Raw genomic sequence first — 22365 nt, forward strand, 5'->3', positions numbered from 1 at the left:
AACAATAGTGGTCAGCATGCTAGGTCATGATCTCTGCACACCAGCAGCCCAGCCATAGTCAAGTTTTTTGTAGGACTATTGGCAAAGAAGAGTTTTGAGGAGAAGAATGAGGTAGTTTTGCAGGTCTTTACGGGGATCTCCTCCCAAGCACAAGGGGCAGCATGGAAGAAAGCACCAAGGGGCTTGTTTGAAAACAGAACAAGTGGTGGTTGACATCACAGGCTGATCAGAGGCAGGAACCGACAGCTCACTAGCAAATGGGAGATGAGGCAGGGATAGGCAGGCAGTGAAGAGCTTTGATGATGGAGAAGCAGCTTGTGTTTGACAGGATGGAGAAGGGGGAGCCAGCGGAGGGATGTAAAGAGGAGCAGGGAAGATCAGTTAACAATGGGAACAACTTACCTTGAGATGTGGTGGATTCTCCAGCACGCAGTTGTTCTGGCAGCCCCACTCTAGCTCAACCACCCGATACTGGCTGGAAGCAGGAACCACTGGGTGGGATTTTGCATAGGAAGATGGACATGATGATCTGAACAGTCCCTTCTAGTCTTCAACCCTATGAAATACCAGCCAAGGCCTTGAGGGGAAGGTATCCCCATGCTAAAGCAAAGCAGCCTGTGTCTAGCTCTCCCTGCAGTTATTTGGATGGCAAAGAGCCCCAGGCACAGGCCAGGACCTCACTGCACCAGGTACTGTTCACACACAGAAGACAGGCCCTGTCCCAGAGAGCTTCCAGTCAACGTGGCCATTGCTTTTATTGTTAGCAGTAGCACCTAAAGGGTGGTTTGGTGGCTCCTCCCAGACATTAGGGGAGGAAGCACCAAGGTACTTGTGGGGAAGACACAAGGAGCAGGCCCTGGGACCGCCATTGTCAGGAGCAGGGGCAGGGGAGAGGTGTCGCTCAATAGCTCAATAGTCAAGTGTGCTGCTCCCCCACTCCCCGCTGCAAAAGTGTCTTTCTTTGGGCCCCAGGAGTCTCCAGTGCCAGCATTCTCAGTTCTCCAATAAGCTTCCTGCGTGAATGCGGGCAAGAGTCCCATTCCTGGCTGAGTGCAAATTCCCCATCTGCAAAGTGGGGGGGGGGCCTTCCTTTGCCTGCCTTGTCCACTTAGATTAATAGCCCCATCCAAGCTCAGGGGTCCCTAGCAGGGTGGGTGCCACCAGACCCACCATGATAGCAGTCATGCCAGATGCTGGACAGACAGGGCAAGAGAGTCCCAGCCCCCATAGAGCTACAGTCTAGAGAGAGCAGAAGAGAGTGGGAGAAAGGAATGAGCATTATCACCATTTTACAGATAGGAGCTGAGGCCCAGAATAATGAAGAAACTTGCCCAAGGCCCACGTGGAGGCTGTGGCAGAGCCAGAAATGGCAAAAGCCTCACACCCAAGGCAACTCTCAGGCACACTAACCTCTACAAGGTTCAGGTGAGACAGTGGTGCCAGGGGATCTGCACACTTCATTTCCATTACAACCAACCCACCCTGGGAAGCTAAAGCCCTTTTGGGAGCTTGGATGATACCAGACCTGACATCCAGGTGAATGGGTCACACCTCAGACTGCACTAGCTCGAATCCTGTCCTGCAGCACTAGGGGAGAAAGGAACCTTAGAGACACACTCACCTGATGTGACCTGAAGGAGGGTGCTGGAAACAGGAGACAACTGGCTCCTAGGGATTGCATGCCTCAAACCTGGGGGTCTACAGCACACCAACAAAGAGCTGGGGAGGGGCTGCTTCAGGTTCTGAATCCCAATAGGGAGTTGTTTTGCTGATCAAACAAACAGCCTGTTTTCTCTGCAGCGCTTTGGTGGCCCTCTGGAGCAGAACTCATCTCCTAGACTGACATCAGATCCACCTCTGCTGGCCTCATTTATATTCTAATCATGGCCGTATTCAGGAAAGGGCTCCACCAAAGCTTTTCACTCATCAATAGGTCACAGAGCAGGGACAATGGGAAGGGGACATTTCCACCAAACTCGGAGCTACAGGAACTTCCAGTGCATGGGTGGACTGCACGGGGGTCTTTGTTGTTTCCTGGGCTGCACACCTCTACTTTGCCAGCCTCCCACATTTTGGCAAAAACAAGGGACTGTGGAAAGTGGGAGTCAGTGCTGGCACAGCGCAGTGGCTTCAGAGTGGCACATGGGCTGCTTGCAGCACCCCATCATTCAGCCCCCATGTCATGACAATCCCAGCCTTCCCCCCACACCCATGGGGAATTGAGGTATTGCCTCAGCCTCTATCCCAAACTCCACCACTGTTCACTGCCTCTGAAGCAGCTGAACTGCAGAAACAGACAAGCTTTCACTCTCCTGCACTTAACCCAAGCTACGTGGAGTTGAAAAAGGTCTAACAGAGCAATAGACTTCAGATTCAGGTAGGCCTACAGGCCCTGAACGATATGACGCTTCCCTGCCGCCACATCATGCAAAGTGCAGCCCATGCCTGTCATGCCAGGGACAGTGCACATATGATGAGAGTCCCTGCTTCAAGTTTACAGGCAGGATCACACTATTTCCAGTCACAAGAGGAGTCTGTAGCTTCCTGAACCCTAGACAAAAAGGTGGGAAAGGAGACAGGCACAAAGAGAAGTGTCTTACCCAAGGTCACATAGTGGGTTATTGGCAGAGCCAGGAATCAAACCTAGGTGTTTGAGCCCCAGTCATCTCTCTGTCCCATGGGCCACACCACCTCTCCCCACAGATCCTTCTTCCTGCTGTACAAGAGGAAGATGGACATGTTTGGGCACCTGTCATGCAGCTTGGTTTTGCTTCAAAATTTTTCCTGTTTCAAGGGTCTTGGAAGCTCAAGGAAGATGATCAGCAACTGGTAGAGGATATCCTTTCTGTAGATTTGGGAGCCAGGACTGGGCTCTATGGGCTCTGGAAAGAGTGGGGGCTGATGCTTAGAGCAGGGGACACTGGGAGTCAGGACTCCCGTGTTCTATTCCCAGCTCTGGGAGGGGAATAGGGACTAGGAGTCATTGAGAACTGGGTTTTATTTTACAAAAATCACAGTAAGGCCAATAGCTGAATAAGGATTAAAAACAAGTTGAGACCCTGATAGCAAGGGCATGCAGTTACAGCTGGCTGAAGAAACACCAACAGGTTATTTCATAGTGGCCCTGAGACAGCATGCCAGAGTAGATGGACCCAGTGACAAGAGTCTGACATTAATTACCAAGCTCCTGTCTCTTGGTTGATTTCACTAAAGACAGAGCAAGAAACTGAGCACCGCAGGACCTGGTCCCAACCCCAACTCTGCCACTCACACATGTGATCTTGTGGATAGGCACTCCAAACACATAATCCTTATTCTACTGCTGGAGAAACACCGATCTGCCTCCTTACATGAGAGGCTGGGAGACCTAACTCCTGAGTGTTAAAGTGCCCTGAGATTAAAGTGCCATCCATGTGATCAGAGCAGGAGATCTAGCTGCTGTTTGGTAACTTTGCAACCAATCATCAACACCCAGTTTATTTTAAAGGGGTCAAAGATGGAAGGAGAGGCTGACGTTCAGCACCACACAGTGGAGACTCAGCCAACAAACAGACCAGGGCTGATGTCATTCTGTCCATTCACACTTTTTAGTTTTCACACAAGTGAGAGGGACTCTAAATCTCCATTTTACGACCTCTAAGTCAACTGTGCCCACAGTACCACTGAAATGCTGTATCAGAGCTAGACGATCAACTGAAGTATTTATATGCAGCCACTGCATGCTTTTCCTGACCCAAATCCACTACGGAAACTGTCACAATGCAGGGATATTCTGCTGGCCCTACCCAAACAGAAATGATGTGCAATACTTGGAGGAACAGCACACTGCAGTGAAGTGGAAGAAATGTTCCTCAGGGGACTAGTTGGAGAGGTTCAGTCATCTCTGCTCACATTTGCCATGGACATGGAGACTGTGGTAGCAGTGACTGGATGAACCATGCCCCACAGTGTTGTCATGCAAGACTTGGGTGTTTTAGCTAACTCTTGGCTTAAGGAGTGGACAGCACTACAGAACATGAAGTGTTAATTGAGCCAGTGACCCTTTAATGGGTCACACAATATGACACCAGATCAGGCAGCCTTCCCAACCCTGTCCCAGCAAGAGGGGTGTCAAGAAATATCCTGCAGCTGGATTACTGCTGTGGCACCGACCTCTCACTGCAGCAAGGACCCTGTTTGTAAGGCTGAAGGCCTCAAGAAGAACTGAGCTTTCAGGAGCACACACTTTCCATACAAGTGTGCTAGGGATCATACCCCCCCAAACCCTGCCTTTAAGAAATATAGCCCAACTCCCGCAGTGGAGCATAGCACCACTTATTGGTAGCAAATGGTTATGGGCTCCCTCATCCAAGTCCACTGAGAATTAATTAGGCTTTTATTAAAAAAACTGCTTTTATTCATTGGAACCTCCCCTCTTAATGCAGTTTTATTCATACACAAAAAAAGCAGTAAGAAATGGCTGCGGGTGACTGAACGGAAGAGCATTTTACACATTATCGTCAACAGAAATTGCTCCAATTTGGGGGACAAAGGGACCCCAGACCACAAAACATTCAGATGTTAAAAGATTCTCGGCACATGGCAAGAGAAAAGCAAATGGACCTTGAGTGTATGCAGTAGCAGGGCCTTCTCAGTGCCTACTGAAACCCCTTAACTACCCACTTAACCACTAACAACTCGCTACTGCCCCCTATGGGGCATTCCAATACCCAGTTAAGAGGACAATGGACCACCCCTCCAGCATGCTTACCACTATTGTCTGGTATAGTAATCCCTTGACAGAAACAACCCTCACCAAGCCAAAGCCCTGACTTGGGGTGTATTACAGCTGGGGTTCACAAAGCCCAAAAATCAGCTATGGTACTTTCCTGCCTCTTTCCTCTGGTATGAAGTCATGTCCAAGGAGATCTCTAAAATCCATTTGCTTGCCCCTTGCCCGCATTCCAACCTACAGGCACTAGCAGTGCTGGAAAGAATCTAGACTCAGAGAGCATTGTTCTCCTCAGATGGATTGAAAATCTAAGTTGCAAGGGGGGGGGGGAAAGAGATAAAGTAACAAACAGGTTCACAATATGGAGCCAGCGTTCCGACTGCGTTCTTCAAGGGAAGAGTTGCGTCGCTTCACAGAACTGTCCTTTCTCCCAACATGGCCACCAGCCAACTACAGGCAGGTTCCTGCTGAGGGAGTGTCCTCACTGCATTCCCAGAGTCCTCCAATCTCACTGTGGGAGCCCTGGCAGCCCCTGCTTCAGAAGAGAGACTCCGTGCTACAGTGCCCTGAGAGCTAGTGTGGAATCTGCTACCGAAACACACCAGTCGGACAGGAATCGGACATGACAAAGTCCCGAGCCTTCATTCTGAATAGAGTAAGGAGGAGGGTGAGAGATGTCGTCTCTGGCACGTTCCCAGCAGCCTGGCTTCACGTGCCTCTCCCCTCTGATTCCTGGCTCCATAAGGTGAGATTCAGCATTTTATGAGACAATTGACTAGAAAAAAAATCCATCCTTCAGTTCTGTGGCGGGGGTGGCGGAGGCGCGGGGGGCATGCCGAATGGTGGCAAGGCTGGCACCCCCATCCCCATCATGGTGACGAAATTAGAAGGGTCCATGGGGGGCGGGGGAGGGGCGTACATCATGCCCGCGGAGCCAGGCGGCGGCGGCGGCGGAGGTGGTGGGGCCCCGGGCGGCAGCGGAGGCTGGACCCCTGGAGGCAAAGGGACCATGGAGGGGTTGCCTTGCATCTGCGGGGCCCCCGTAGAAGCCGCCACCGCAGCCCCCTGCTGCTGCCATGGCGGGATGGACCCGGTGCCAGCGCTCGTGGTGGTGGTGGTCGTCGTATCTGGAATTTAAAGAAGAACAAGGTCACTTGAAAGGATCAGGGGTGAAGCTCAGAGTAACTGCAGGTAAGGGAAGTGTCAGCCTCGCTAAAGGGACTGGACTGTCATGGGATGCAGGCTCACCACATGCACAGAGGGCACTACTGGTCCTGGGAGTATAGGGAACAGTCTCTGGTATCAGTCAGGGCAAGGGAGTCATATGGAGAACTCTACGTGCAGAGAGCTCTCTCTACTTTGGCACAGCTGATCAAGTGGGGTGCAGGAGAGCAGGTCCCAAAAGCAGCCGGGGGAATTAACTGCTATGACAGTGTTTCCCTGCCAATGGGCAGTGGAGAGCAGCAATGGGGATGGGGAAGTTGTACTACCCCAGCCTCTGCAAACATGCTGCCGTGCTCCCATCTCCCCTACCCCTCCTCCTACACCCATGTAACCATATGGGTGAGTGGGGTAGCGTCCCTTTCTCGCACGCATGCGGGATGGGGATAAAGGTAAGAGAATTGCTCTTACTCACTTTGCTGCCATGGCAAGGGAGTACTGGACGCCATACTGCTGCTGGGAGGTGGCGGCGGAGGCTGCTGCTGCTGCTGCCATGGGGGGAGAGGACCAGAGGGAGGCGGGGGAGGCTGACCACTGGGCGGAGGGGGCGGCGGGGCCATCATACCCATCGGCGGCGGCATCATACCTGCAAGGGAGAGGGGCGGCCGATTAGGGGCTGGGCATCGAGGCGACACTGAACCGTGACTTGGTTAAGGGCTTGTGACACAAGACACTCACCTTTTCCTTGATGTAGGCGATAGACCCCAGAGCCCACAGGCGTATTTCCCAGGTACTGATCTTGAGGGAATGAAAGACCGTAGCCTTAGTGCCAGTTAATGAGACTAGGAGATTCTCCCCCTTTCTCCCCCCCAAAGCCTACCCGTTAGCCAATAGTCCAATAGCTCACAGACAAGAGCCCATGCAGATACCATAGCCCAGTGATACTCAAATTGTGGTTCTCCAGTCTCAAGTGGCTCTTTAATGCGTCTTATGCAGCTCTTTGCAGCACAATATTAAAACAGTGATTTAATTAACAACCATTAGCCACCAATCAGGATGCTTTTACTAGGTTAATAAGCAATTAAGTTACTGACTTGCACTAAGTTCTTAACTTATTTGCTGTGAGAGAGAGAGAGAGAATGTATATATGTGTGAACACTAAATATTTCTCCCATCATTCACAATGCTGTGGCTCTTTTGGGTAATGTTGATCACTAACCTGGCTCCTGAACCACTGAGGTCCGAGTATCACTGCTGTAGCCTAAACCCAGAGGATGTAAGGATAAACCCTTCTGCTTTGAGAGGGAGCATGCTGATTAGTGGAGTGCATCAAAACTATGGAGCACTCCCCCGTGGCCAAATCCCAACAGCAGTCCCCGCCCAAGCCAACCCCCACGTATCCCCAGTGCCTTGGAATGTACTTACCCATGTGGTGGGGGCCCGGGTGACCTGGAGGATGCGGCCCCTGGTTCATGGGTGGATGATGTGGCTGCATCCAGGGTGGTGGGCCATTGGGATTGTGCTGCATTGGATGGCCACCATGCCCACCCATGTTGGGCATGGGGTGGTGGAAATTGTGAGGCCCACCTGGACCCCCAGGTCCTCCATGCATGCCATGGTAGGGTCGGTTATCAGAGGGGCCAGAGTTCATCCATGGAGGACGGTTCTAGAGTGGGAGTGAGGAAGGAGCTATTCAGACCTGGCTTTAAATACGATCAAAGCCATCTTATGTACTTCAGAGGAGAAAGGTGGAACCAGACTGCTAACTATTAAACTGTTGTATTACGGGAACTACAGGACAGGACCAGACTTGGAGGGTCCATCTAGTGTGATATCCTGTCTGATAGGGGCCAGAGCCAGATGCATCAGAGGAAGGTGCAAGAAACCTCACCCTGCAGCAGGCAAAAGTGGGATAATCTGCCTGAAATTAGCTCTCACCCTGTTCCTTACCAGTAACAGACTGGTGTAAGCTCCAAAACAGGTGGTGTAACACCCCTACCAAAGCTTATTTACACTGACTACTGTAGCTCTGGATATCCTTGATGTCTGTAGAAGCATCCAATTCTTTTTGAATCTAGCTAACTTTTTAGCCTCAATATTAGGGCAATTATGTGTAGTGTGGAAAAGTATTTCTGTCATACGTTCTGAAATCACCACCTTTCAATTTCACTCAGCGTTCCCTTGTGCCTGTACTGCGAGATAGGGAGAATTGAAGCTCCTGATCTCCGTTCTATAGGTCATTCATTTACAGATCTATGTTCTCTGAACAATCCCAACATTTTCATTCTCTCTACATGAGAATTTCCAACCCCCTCAACATGGTTTGGGGCACCCCAAAGTAGGACAAAACCCAGAGCTGACTGCACAGTTGTTTCTCCCCCTATGAACCATTAAAAAAAAACAAACTGATTCCTGTCACCACCACTGAAAAGCTGTGGGACAGACACCGCAGTCCATGGAGATGGAGAAAAGGGGCCTATTGTAAGGCGTTTCCTTTCAAGCAAACATTACTAGGTGAAAAGGCCCAATCACTCACAGGAGGAGGCGGGTTGTTTCCTGGTCCCGAGGGTCTGGGCCCGCTTGACAGAGGTGTATTGGTGGGGCCAGAGGAAGATCCCACAGATGCCGGGACTGGCGCTTCTCCCAACTCTGCCATCAGGGACAGGTATTCTTTGTCCATGCGGGCTTTGTCCTGAGCAGACTGAGGATCACCAGGTCTGCAAGCAAAAAGTCATATGCCACTAAGCCAGTGGTTTTCAACCTTTTTTCATTTGCAGAACCTAAAAATTTCAAATAGAGGTGCAGATCCCTTTGGAAATTCAACCTGTGGTCTGCAGACCACTACCATAGAACTTACTTTTCAGTCTAACTGAACAGAATTAAACTATAAAAGTTGTACGTGCTTGGCACGACATTTGATGCAGCGTAAGAAAGGGTGCTAAACTGTGGGCTTCTATGGTAATGACAACAATTTGGGGGTGTGACCTGTAGATGGGGGCATTCACATACTTTTGATTGATCAGAAAAACAGAATGCCTTTCCTAGGATGTCGATTTTTTAAATTTATTATTATTATTATCATTATAGTCACCTTTCGCAGACCTCTTAGATAGAGCAGTGGTTTTCAATCTCTGGTCCACAGACTAAGCCACACACTACATACCAGTGCTATGGGAGGGGAGCAGAGTCCACTGTGCAGGACAGATGGATCCAAAGCTACATCATTTATCTCCTCGGCTTCATATGGAGCAAACTGTCAAGCTAAATGAATACAGAAAACTGCTACCATGCATTAGGCCAGTGCCTCCATCTAGCCCCATATCCAAAATCAGCCACTAGCTGCTGCTTCGAAGGGAAGGTACCTGAAACCCTACAGTTAAGGAATAACCTATCCCAGGGAAAAGTTCCTTCATCCCAATCAGAGGCTCGTTTGGACCCCCATTTCTAATCACCATTAGGTATTGTATGGGATTAATTTTCAAGCCAAGTATTTGCTAAATCCTACCCCTTCCCTGGGTATTGTGCTCAGAGAAAGACTGATTTGTCAAGGGCTTCTGTGCTGGTCAGTACATGCATTTCCTAGGACTAGAAGGATGGTCTGCTGCAATTGGCTGCCAAGATGCCCTTCTGGAAGGTTATAGCATTCCAACCACAGAGCCCATCTACTGATACAAATGATGAGCAGGCACAGCTGACAGAAGATTGCTTAAACAAGCTGGCCTGTGAGATTTACCTAGAGAACTTGCAGTCAGAGGCAATGTGTCCAGCTCCTCCGCATTTGGTACACACAGTGGTGTTGGTGATGCTGCGGGTCTCCGCGCTTTGCCAAGGCCGCAGGATTCTAAGGGATAACAAAGTAGAATTAGATCAGCTGGACATGCAAGCAGCACCAAACATATGCAGCTGCACTAACTTTGCTACTTCCAACAGGCAGGTACTTGCCTGTTATCATCTTCCCGCAGAGTCCCATTAAGCCGGGCCAGCTCACGCAGCTGCATCTTCCGCAAGTCGTTCTGGTCCTCTGGTGTTTCAATGCCTTGCTTCAGAATATTCCGGATCTGGAAGAGAGACATGTTGCTTAGTCATATCAAGCTCAAACCCTTATCTGCCCTGGAGAAATTCAGCTCCCAAACTCAGGTCTACACCACTGTTAGAATTCCAGCTTCCCTACAGGCCAATGACAAAGCCAGCCCCCTCATTCCAATTCCTTTCCTATGTCCCTCCATATCGCTCCTATGAGTGGAGTGCCGAGATTGAATCTTCCTCCGAAGTGCCCAGACAGGTCTTATTTATTTCATCACCCTGACTCTTTAAAAGAATAAGAGTAGTATGCAGAGCAAGAGGCTGGTAATGGATTACCATGCAGGAGGCAAACTGGAGTTGAGTTTCCATGATGTGATCTTTTACCATAGCTGAGACTGACTCCCGCAGATGTTTTTTGTTTGATCACCCTGAGCTTTGCATTTATACCTGTTCCACAGCCTTCTTCACATTCTCCATGGTGTTGGCAGTGACCAGAGCGTGAAGAGGCTCATCTTCTCCAGGTAGCATCTGGCCATCTTTTCGGCCCACCTTCCCTTCCTTCACCGACCCTTTGCCCCGGATCATGATCTTGGCATTGCATTCCTTCTCAATATTCTTCAGCGTATTACCTCTGTAGAACAAATGGTTGTATTATTCCCATGCCAACTGGGGGATTTCTCCACTCCCCCCCAATATGACCGTATCACTGCCCCAAGTACTACGCTTCATGTGAGGTCAGTTTTACCCCAATCCTACTCCTAGAAGTGTTCTAACTAGGGTGCTGTCTACACTTAAACTGTTAGTGCAGCACAACTGCAGCTGTAGCACTTTGGTACAGACACTACGTATACCAACAGAAGGCAGACTCCTGTTGGCATAGGTAATCCACCTTCCAGAAAGGTGTTAGCTAGGTCACTGGAAGAATTCTTCCGTTAACCCAGCACTGTTTACAACAGGGGTTAGGTCAGCATAACCACATCTCTCAGGGGTATGGAGTTTTCATACTCCTGAGAGATGTGGTTATGCTGGTGTAAATTCCTAGCATAGATCCAGCACTAGGTCAATGCCAAGCACACACTCCTCAAACAGGAATATTTCTGCATTGACAGTGAAGGCATAAACACACTATGTCAGACATGCTATCAAGGATGTCCTGTCAGAAGACAACATGACAGGTAGTCTGTTTCAGTGCCACAAAGTTCTACATAAATATACTGGGGCTTGCAGGGTAGAGACAAGAACGGAAATAGCTTCCAAGCGCCCAGTGGGCTGCAAGGCAGTAAAGCTAGTTTGAGTGTTTTGCCTTTAAAATCCCATAGTACCTTCAGCCTGGCTCTCAAAGAGACATGCTTTCAACCATTTTAAAGGCTGACAATTCCTCTCTGGTCTTGATGTCACACCAGCTATCTGTTAAGAGTCCTGATGTGCTTTTTCCAGCACCATCTCTCAAGCATAAGCAAGTAAACCAGCACTGTCCACTACTGCCAAACTCTTAAGACTCCAAATTTGATCACCTCTGAACTGCCACCATTTCACAGAGAGTAGCAGCATCTCACCTGGGTCCAATCAGAAGCCCCACAAAATTAATCTCAGGATATTCATCCTGTGGGATCATCACCTTATCACTCACTCGGGTCGCTGGAGGTCTGAAAAGATCAAAAAGTGATCATCAAAACATGCATTTAGCTAGCCAACACACACATCCACAAGGAACCTGAGCCAGCTGAGATCAGAACTCTTTCCCCAGTTTGGAATGCATTGGTAGTCCAGGGAAACACAGTGGCTATATGCTTTATAGCAGTGGTCTCCAACTCTTTTAAGCCCCAAATCACTTTTTGAATTTAAGAGCAACCCAGGATCTACCCCGCTCCTCCCCCAAGGTCCCTCCACTTCCCCCAAAGCCCCAACCCCTCACTCCATCTCCCCCATCCATACTTACTTTCACCTGTCTGGGGCAGGGGTTTGGGAAGGGGTGTGGGTTCTGGGCTGGGGCTGAGGCGTTTGCAGGGTGGGATGGGGCTCTGGCTCTGGGAGCGGGGTCAGGGCTGGGGGTTGAGGTGCTGGCTCTGGGAGCGGGGTCAGGGCTGTAGGAGGGGGTTTGGGGTGTAAGCTCTGGGATGGGATCAGGGCTGGGGTGCAGGAGGGCGTTTGGGGTGTGGCTCTGGGAGGGAGCTGTGGTGCGGCCTCCCACCGGGCAGCACTTACTGCAGGCGGCTCCCTGATGTCAGCGAAGCGAGATGAAGGCAGGCTTCCTGCCTTTCCCGGCCACACACAGCTCCTGGAAAGGGCGGACATGCCCCTGTGTGTGGGGGTGGGGTGGGGCCAGGTGGCTCCACACGCTGCCCCTCTCTGCCAGCACCACCCCCGCAGCTTCCATTAGCCACAGCTCCCCATTCCTGGCAAATGGGAGCTGCAGGGGCAGTGCTGGCAGGCAGGAGCAGTGCACCAAGATGCCTGCCCCCCATCCCCCCAGGGACGTGCTGGCTGCTTGCGGGAGCAGCGTGGGGCTGGGACAGGCAGGGAGCAAGCCTAATAGCAGCCCCACTACACCACCGGAGATCACAATCAACTGGGGGAGTCCCCAGGATCGACCAGTTGATCACGATTGACCAGTTGGTGACCACTGCTTTGTAGGCAGATCCCAAAGAGCTATTTACACAGCAGCACTTGTGCAGAGGAAGCTGAGACCATCTGTAATAGGGCAATATTCAAACGTGGATTTTGGGACAGGATGAAACCATCCAGGAATGACAGTGCAAAGGCCTACCCATAACATTTGGCAGGATCTTCTCCCTTCACTTACTTGTAATCAGCTGGTGGCTTGAAGTCCGGGTTGAGGGCCACCATCTCTGTGATGAGGTTATGCCTCTCCTCCTCCAGCTTCTTGCGGGTGCGGAACTCACGGGTATTCAGGCGCTTCCCCTCGCTATTGTAAATGGGCTCAGGGGAAGGGGACCTGCAGAAAACACCCATGGTTATTCTTCCTGTAGTCAAACCCAAGCGGCCACTTACAAGTACAGCTTCCCCTGAACCCTAGCATAATTTAGGCAAATCAGAGCTAAATGTGCTATTAAGACCACAGGAAAGGAAGGTGTAAGTTCATTCATGCCTGTCTTATTGCTACATGGATAAGGAGGTTGCAGCAAAACACTGTATGCCACGAGGAGGGGGAAAATGAGGTGCTTTATAGGGGTAGCAAGGCTGTAAACAGCAACAATGACAGCAACTCTGCCACGAGTGTGCTCATGTATTTTAAAGGGGAAGGTGGAGAGAGTTAATTCGCACGGAGAACAAACTTTCCAGCTTCATTAGGCAATGCAGCCATGAGTTTAGAGAGACTCTTAACGCAGGAGGTAATGCAGGTTAAATGTGGACTTTAACACCATAACAGAGTAACAAAAGAGATTAGTCTTTTATCAAAGGTGACTAATCCTGCTGGCAACACCCATTAAGTCTAGTTCACTGCCCCAATGTAGAGAGATGGTCATGGCTTCTGTCCTGGCTTTTCCATCACTGTGCTGGCAGCTTCAAGGCCGACTCTCAACCTGTTTTCTGTGTTAAGGCTTAAAGGCTGGGTCAAACCACCTTTTCTTGGTCCACTGTCTGGAGCTGTAAACCTCTATGGAGAACCCTGTTTTCTCCACAGGGTTTAGATGCCCAGAAAGCAGAATTTTTTGTTTTTGTTTTAACAGCAAAATGTTGTAAAGCTAAAATAAAAAAGAGTCAGTTTGATTTACCACAGCTGTGTTTGCGGTAAGAAAAAAGCCACACTCCTAGAAATTTGATTAAGTTATGGACCTTTTTTAAAAACATGAAGGAAAATTTAGGATTAGCTGCAAGAAGGGAAGAGATTATGTGGATCAGGTTATTAAAAAAAATACATCCCGGAAGTAATCAGAAACCTACAACTTTGTTTTAGGTTAAGAGAAACTTTTTCTAGCGGGTTAGAGCAAGGATTAAAATCAGTTGATCCCACTGTCTTCTGAGCCTAAAGTGAACCATCAACACATGGAATAAAAGGTCAGGTTTGATCAGGACTAATCATGTCTAAATTACACCTCCATTTCTAGGATTTGAATAAATGTAACACAGTCCAATAGCAGAGAGAGCAAAATAAAAATACAAGGTATCACCCTCCCAGCTTGTTTTTACTAAGCATCTTAAACTCATGTTAGCTAGTAGGTGGTTTAGAAACACATTTTAAAGAATTCAAGGTACAACGAATTAAATGGCTTAACTTGATATTACACCTTCAGAAATTAATGCTAAGACAGTCATTTCATGCATTTGATTCTGTTGAACTGCTGAGGAGCAATTAAGAGTTAGACTCTTCTGTAACTGAATCAGAAACTCCAATAAATTGTTTTTTTTAAATCACTAACAAGTTTGATATTTGACAGATCAGACGACTCTGGCTTTGGATTCTTTTGCTAAACTGATCATTAAAAATGTTAAAGGCTTTTACAGCAATGCCTCACCTTCACAGGAAAAAATTAAGACACCAATAACACTCCCCTCATCAGTCTGGGTTATTGTTCACATAAGAAATGTCAATCTGTCAGTCAAATTACAACCAACTGCCCCAACTCAATCTTAAAAACCAAGAGCAAGGGAAAAAGGATAGGCTTTACATCTATTCCCTCATGACAATAAAAGGATAAAAAAAATCACCTTTCAAAGTTTACTAGTAACTTGTAATAATGGTTAAAGGTAATAGTCAAAAAGACACTATGCAGTGGTGCCCTGTAATGTAAAAAGTGCAATGGGAGTGCAAAAGTTGTGTGCTAAAGAAAACTAGAGTTATTGCAAGGAAATAAGGCATAATAATTTGACTCCTAGCAAGGCTAAACAAAGATGCAGAAGAGAATGGCTTTAACATCCATGACACCATCTTACTGATCTAATACACCTTCAGCTGGGTAGAATTCAAGCCAAAGAATGTTTCACTCCCATTTTAAAAGAAAAATGGCTTCAGTTGTGCTAAATGCTATAACACAACAAATTCCAGCTGGAAGATGGGGGGGGGGGAACATTACTCCCCTCCATAAACAAATCAGACTCTGCTGCTGTTCCATGCTAACAACCCAATTACAAAAATAAAGCGGTTAAATGCTGTTACTTTTCCGAATGTCACTGAAGCTCAACATAGCTGCAGCTGTCCAAAAACCTACTGCAACATTTTCACTTCAAAAAGAGTAAATGAGGCTGGAATTACCCCACCACCTTGAATCCCCAGAATTCCCCGATGTTGGCCAATGCTGTACAATAGCTGGCAGCAAAGAAATTGGTTAGAAAACTCATCTGGCTTTTAAAAAATCATCCTCAACAACCAAGCAGAAAGCTCTGCCATATAAGCTGATCAGAGTATGTTTCCAGGCTGCTCAAACTCAATGATGCAAAAAATAAAAAAATAAAATAGAATAAAATAAAATAGTGCTTAAAAGTTTGCAAGGTGAACCTGTGAGAAAGACCTCTAGATACTGGGCATGTGCACAAGTTAGACCCTGAAAAAGTACATTAATTGGCTACCTTAATTTCCCTTAAAATAAGTCAGGTTAATTAAACCTACAAGCTTAGAAAAATGAAAAACAATGATATACCCTTATTACCCTTTTCCCTGTGGTTTTTGTAGGGCTAGAATTGGTTCCATTCCATCTTCCCTAACAGAAAAACCCCAGCTCTCCTCCACAACACTGTCACATCAGAGCATTGCAGTCATCTGACTAGAGCAGGATTGTATTGAACTGACACATTATGATGCCACCAAAAAAATGTATTAAAAAGGTAAAAGTGTTACTGTCAGCTGGTTAAAACTGTTTCCCAACCTGTCCTCTGGGTTAGGGGGGATGCCCAGGTCTCCTGTGCGCAGTTTACGAGTCAGGTCTTCAATCTGCAGTTGCACTGGAAGAAACCAGGTTAGGAAAGAAAAAAGGATGGAAAAAAGACATTGTTACCAAAAAACATTTCAAATCTTAACATCAAAGCATGAAGAACGGGAGACTTTGCAATGGACGACTGATATTGTGAACAAATCGAAGGAGACCCGCACAATGTTATGTCAGCCAGCTAAGTTCAGCAGGAATCCAGAAAGGCTCACATTGATCTTATTTACATCTAGCTAGCCTTCTTCAAAGAGGATTATTAATTAGAAAGCAAAGTGCTCAACTGAAATGGGGTTAGCAGAAAGAACTGTCTGATCCCTGAGACTACAACCAGCAAGTCACTGGAAGCCAAAACTCTTTCTGACCTGCTAAAACTGGTATTAGATCCAGGCCTAATGGAAAATGCCTTTGCAAGCAATTCCATTGTCCTACTGGACTACTTCTTTTCATAGCAGAGTAACAATTTTTGTAAATACCAAAATAATTTTACTGCTGATTTCAGAGCCAATTAAAAATGTGATTTGAATCAATGTCGCTGAAGTCAGACATACCAGTTTAGAAAAGGTCTCATTTCTTTTCCTAAGGCAAAAGCACATGGGCCATGCACCGGTGCATGTCTTTATTCTTAACAGAACTCCTTAAGGTAAATGAAAACAAACATACAGAAATTGCATGAACTGTACCATGCTAGCTAATCCATACTATGTACAGACTCCAAAAGGCCTGCTGCTGTTATAGGTCACAGACAAGGTAAGTCAGAAAGATTCAGGGTCGATTGTCAGATGGTAAATTACTAAAATGTACAAGCAGCTAAGCTTGATTCTGTTCTGGGTGCCTGATGCTGTACAAAAGAAGAAATATCAGGATCTCTGAACCCTGAGCAATGATATTTGGTTAATTTCTGGAGAAGCTGAATAGTACGTGGTAGAGAGGGGTGCTAATCTGGCCCACACTATTTCTTCTCAAAATCCCTCCCCCATTTACTATCATTTTTAAATAAAAAGTGTTGGTGTTACATTTGCTTCTTACCTTAGCATAGACTGAGAATTCTGAGCTACAGTTATTTCATCCAATTGGCAGTAGTTATATCCTAGTTCCAGTTTAAGATTGTCTCATTCGCACAGGATCCTTGCTTTCTTTTTGTGTGCACTATGTCTTGCACTTCTAACTCCCTTCAAACGATATTTAGAGCCTCTGAGAAACTGGGATACTCACTGTCCTTGCCTACCAATCATTTCCCTTCTTTAAACTGTTCTTCAAGCAATCCTAGCTCTGCCTACCCCCCAAACCCTACATCTCTCCTCCTCAATCCCTCACGTCTCTTCCGAACTTGTATCCTGTGTTTTAAGTTATGCACACATTATAAGCTCTTTGGGGCATGATACAGGTCTTAGCTTTGTTGCTGAAACAGCATGTACACATAGGGCTCTACACAAGTAAAAAAACAGCAACTTCAGAAAATCTGGAAGTCAGACTATTTATGTCTACATTTCCCTCTGTAGAGCAGCAGATGTCAAAGCAGCGAACACCTGCCTCTTCCTTTAAGTATCAGATGTTTGTTTTATGATACTGTATCAAAATCAGCTTTAAATTTCTGCCTAAAGAAGATCTTCTGGTACAGAAACTGATAGAATCAAGGGAAAAACCCACACTGTCTAGAAATTGACCTAGCAACCTTGACAGCAAACCATTAACAAACTTAAGTAGCTCTCAGCACTGCTGTGGATGAATAAGACGACTAGTTACAATGCAAGTCAAAATTCTCAGTGGTTATGCAGAAGAAAGAAACCAAGGATTATTTTCAATCCCAGGGAGATGAACTGGATCACACTATCTTGTGAAGAAGAGCTCGCTTTATGTAAAATGCAAGGACTAGAATTATATGCGACAATGCAAAGTCTCAGACACATTGAAAGGACTTTTTTGCCCTTTTTCACCCTGCTGGCTTATATTTGGTAGTTCATGAAAAGTGAATTTGGCATCACTGTTTGCAATTGAAGGCAAAGTTAATGTTAAACCTTGTATTTATAAACCAAGTTACTTAAACATTCCTATTGCCATACTGGAATGGTGTAGTCCCAAAGACAAATCTTAACCTTTGAAATTCCCTGTTTTCACAATTAACATTTCAAAACCCTTCGTTCCCATAGGACTAAGCAATATCCCTTTCCCAGCAGGAAAAGGATGTGTGCATGTGAATACAGAGCTCATTTAGCAGAGCTCTAAACTAGAAGAGATACTGAAGGTTTAGATTTCTTGCCAAGAACAGAAGCAAAGTTTCTCAATTTCCCTCTGAGAGCAAAACCAACATGACCAATACCACCTTAACACAAAAATTGAGCTTCTACAGGTGTCTTTTTTTAAAAATTAAGCAGCCTAAAAGCAAGTCAGAGACTAGGTTTGAGGGGATTTCTGGTGCAAGGCTGTGCTGTGAAAGAGGTACCTGCTTCCCACATAATACATTCAGTTTGAAGAGGGACTCGGAGGCAGTGTTCTCCACTGGAGAGGTAATCCTAGAGGCCCCCACTGACTGTAATGAGATTACTAAATAGATGATGAAAATAGGGGCTAATATACCCAGAGAAAGGACCATCCCACCTCTACAAAAACTATTCTAGCCATTCCATTTTCACCATGCCTGTGGAGAACACTACTCCTGTCACAAGCAGGACAGGGGAGCTGCAACAGTGCACGGCTGAGCAAAAATGTGTGAATTACTGATTTGAAGTTATGGAATGAGGCCACAATAACCTGAAGTCTAGAAAAAACGCAGTTAACTTTCCAAACACTCACAACCAGAAATAGTCTCAGGATCACCACTGACAGCAGATCAGATGGAAAAAGGGGAGAACGTGTATTTACCTATATAAGCTCTCTCTTGCTCACGAGTGAGTCCAGGAGGAATAACAGTGGGCATTCCTGGGATGACAGTCTTCTGTTCCATGGTGTCTTGGTTCCATCTGCTTCTCTTCCGCTTCTTATTAGGGAAATCTAAGGGCAAGCATCTTCTTTAGACAAACTTCGTATTTTTGAAGGTGTTTCTACTATTTGACTTAATGAATACATCTTACATAAATAATAATAGCTGCAACACTGAGCACACAGAATTCCCTTAAATCAGAAATACTATCAAGACAACCTACTCCTTTCAATACCAAATCTCTCATTAGGATGAGGAGAGCTGCTCACAAAGGCAGTAAGGTCAAGTGGGTAGCACACTGAACCAAAATTATATTCTAGTCTAATCACTGACCTGCCATTTGACTTTAGGCAAATCACTTCACCTCCCTGTGCCTGTTCCGCTCACACCCCTTGTCTATTTAGCCTTTAAGCTCTTACCACCATGTTTGCACAACACCTAGTACAGTGGGAGCACAATCTCTGTCGAGGCCATTGGGTGCTACCGTAATATAGGTAATAGCAGCAAGGGCAGAATTTCATCAGCAGATGTTGCCACATTAGGACTTATTTATTATCTGCAAATCAGCAAGAGGTAGAACCAGCAGTGAAATTGAAATTCAACAGAACAGTGGTATCAACTACAAAGTTATGCCCCTCCATAAGGCAAGACAAACTGAAAAACAGGAATATGATTCAAGATCACCTCTCCAAAGCAAAAGAACTGCTCTCAAATCCAACTAACATTTTTCTAGTCACTTCAGCCACCATTTTCAAAGGGAACACTGCAGTTCTGATCTCCATCAGCAAAGCAACATGGCTGCTTCCCACAGCACCATTTCACATTCAGCCTCTCTGCACACATTTCAAGATCCCTTAAGGTAACAACAGTAAGTATTCTAAGGATATTTACATTAGATGATGTGATGGAAAACTACTGAAACACCACAGCAGTTTTCCTTTAACAGTAGTGTAGGAAATTGTTACCCCCCCCCCTTTTTTTATGATGTTGATCTATGACTTGTTTTACCCAGGTACAGCCAGAAAAGCATGTTGTATGATTTGAACACATTTTCAAAATGTGCTCTCCTAGAAAACATTAGAAGCTTAACAGGCTTAACTATCCCTAATCATCTAAGTAAAGAGAGAGACTAATAAAAATTAGAAAGTTAAAGAGACCAGGGCACCCCAATCTTCCCAATCCTACAGAGACCTCCATTTTGGTTGGATGAGTATTTGCTAACTCCTACAGACAACACCAGGCCTTGTCTCTTCCAATACCACCCATCTCAGGCTGTTCAGTGCCTTATGGACTGCAGTTATTTTGTGTCCAAAGTTCCCCTGACTAGCACATGCCCACGTGTGTTACCTAGAACCCCCATTTAAATTACCAACCTCCAGATTGGTTTTCATTCCCTTCTTACACACAACCAGGTCTCGCCTCCCAATTAAGAAGAATGTTCTCTTTTTCACTCCCTCCCTCAGAAAAAGAGCAGCCCCCACCCCCACATTTGGCACAATTCTGATCCCTTTCTCCTACCTTGCTTCATTTCCTCCCTTTCCCAGTCTACTCTCTACCTACACCTACTATACCCCCAATCCCACCCAACTCTTTATTTGCCCTAAACTCTTTCCTCTCCCAGAGCACCCAACATCATTGCTTTCTACCATTCTCAAATCTACCTCATCTCCCACAAATACCCCTACAACGTAGTCTCATAGCCTCTCATCCCCTAAGCTCTTAAACCCCAAGTTTACCCCATTGCCATTTCTATCCCATCCCACAATTGCCAAAACTATAACCACCCCTAAATTTCAGCCCCTTCAACTCTCACGGACCGTCTCAAGGCCCCCCCCTTTGCTTTTAGTGCAACATTCTCCAAACTTGCCCTCTCAGCCTATGCTACCAACTAACCTCAAAAAGCCCCAAGCCTACCCCTTCACCCCTTAGCACTGTCCCATTAGCGTATCCCCCCCAGCCCTTTAACTTCCACATCACTTCCTTACTGCGCATAACTCTACTCCTATGTACCCCCATTGTCCTATAGTCCCTCTACATCCCTGCCTCGAGCCTATCCATATAGCTGACCCCCACCCAACCCAACCCATCCTAGCCTCCCCTTTTGCCCTGCCCCTCACCGTGATTACTGCCCCCTCCTAGGCCGCTCTCTTCCTGCTGCTGCTGCGGCTGCGGCGCCGGCGGCTGCTGCTGCTCGTGGCCCTGCGGGGGCGGCGGCGGGGACGGGTACCGATATTGTCCGTACTGAGGGGGGGGCTGAGGCCCTCCAGCCTGAGGTGGCGGCTGTTGCTGCTGCGGGGGAGGAGGAGGGGGTGGGGGCGGTGGGGGCTGCGGCTGCTGCGGCGGGGGCTGAGGCTGGGGCGGCGGCGGGGGCGGCGGCGGAGGAGGGGGGGGCGGCGGCAGCGCGGCGAAGGGGTAGGCAGCAGCCGCCATGGGGCCTAGCAGCGCGGCTTGGGCCTGGCCCGGGCCTGGGGGTGGAGGAGGAGGAGGGCCTGGAAGGACCAGCCCTGGAGGACCCGGCGGAGGCATCGGGTAGCCCGGTTTCCCCGGCGGCGGGGGTGGATGGAGCTTCCCTAGCGGCGTGGCGTTAGCTCCAGTCGCCGCCATTAGAGTCTCCTCAGCTCGCGGCGTTCGCGTTTCGCGAACCTTCCAGCCTTTGCACCGCATAAAGCTGCTCGAAAGTCATTGGTCGCGGAGATGTCAATCGTACTCGCGCTTTCTTCCATTGGCAGACTCTTACGTCCATTGTCCGTCCGCGGCGGCCCATTGGCCGAGATGCTCCAATGAAGGAAAGCGATTGGAGGAAAGCGGTCGAGCGGTGGAGGCAGCGTGCATAGGTCAGCTGAGATGTCACTCTGCAGCGAACTGCGGTGGGAATGGTTGAGGGGCAGGACGAGTGAGCGGCATTGGGGAAAGACAAGTTTTGATTGGTCGACTGGGAACGTAAGGCGAGGTATAAGCTGTATAGCACGGTGGGCGGGAGCATTGTTGAGTATCCGTGTTGGTACTGGATGAAGAGACGGAGGGCGGGCGCTCGGGATGGCGAGCCACGTCGGGATTGGTTGGGGGGGGGGTTGCCACACTCGCGGTGCGCCTTAGAGATTTTGGAGAGGTCGTTGGAAGACCCCGTACTGTGCGGGAGCGGTTGGTAGTGACGTTAATGCGGAGGGTCGCTCTCATTGGGCAGTACGCAGGGCGGGCGGTCATGATTGGGGAACGGGGCCTTTCAACTAACGGAGCGTGCCTTCTCTGATTGGTGAGTGACAGGGCAGCCGCGAACCAGGGTGCTGAGTGGTGACCCGGGCTCCAGTCAGTGTTGGGACTGGAGTAGGACTCCCCGCCCCCCACAGACACGCTAGGAGCCCCAGGGGCTGCTGGGAGTCACCCGGCTGGGGGCCATGAGGCTCATGGGAGCTGGGCCGCGGGAAGGCTGCCCGCTGATGGGGGGGGGGGGGGTGTTAACTCCTCGCGCGCACCAAGGGGGCTGGGCCCAGCAGCAGGGGGAGGGGCCACACCTTGCAGTCTCGGCCGAGCGCGCCCGGGCTCGAGCTCAGCCCCTGCACCTGGCAGGGCCTTCCGGGGAGCCGGTTCGGAGCCCGGCCTGGTAGCAGGGGGCACGCACGGGAGGCCTTGGGCCCCCTGGCTGCAGTTAGGGGCCTAGGGAGGGACTG

General features: G+C 48.2%; 1 protein-coding gene across 7 annotated transcripts; it reads right to left on the reverse strand.

Moving 5' to 3' along the window:
* Window positions 1–4373: 4373 nt before the first annotated feature.
* SF1 (splicing factor 1) lies at window positions 4374–21624 on the reverse strand. 7 transcript variants are annotated; one of them, XM_038409487.2, is made up of 13 exons: window positions 20815–21624; window positions 18640–18768; window positions 15721–15796; window positions 12699–12851; window positions 11452–11541; window positions 10343–10526; window positions 9815–9930; window positions 9606–9713; window positions 8409–8589; window positions 7298–7538; window positions 6611–6665; window positions 6348–6518; window positions 4374–5838 (listed from the first exon to the last, which is right to left on the reverse strand). In XM_038409487.2, the coding sequence occupies exons 1-13, from the start codon at window positions 21359–21361 to the stop codon at window positions 5595–5597; spliced, it is 2295 nt and encodes a 764-aa protein (XP_038265415.1). In that variant the 5' UTR covers window positions 21362–21624; the 3' UTR covers window positions 4374–5594. The 7 variants fall into 7 exon arrangements, with proteins under 7 accessions (XP_038265415.1, XP_038265413.1, XP_038265414.1 ...); XM_038409485.2 differs by having other exon boundaries at window positions 6611–6670; window positions 20815–21397; XM_038409486.2 differs by having other exon boundaries at window positions 6344–6518; window positions 6611–6670; window positions 20815–21372.
* Window positions 21625–22365: the final 741 nt, after the last annotated feature.

Source organism: Dermochelys coriacea, chromosome 7 (assembly GCF_009764565.3).
Source record: "Dermochelys coriacea isolate rDerCor1 chromosome 7, rDerCor1.pri.v4, whole genome shotgun sequence".
NCBI classification, from domain to species: Eukaryota; Metazoa; Chordata; order Testudines; family Dermochelyidae; genus Dermochelys; species Dermochelys coriacea.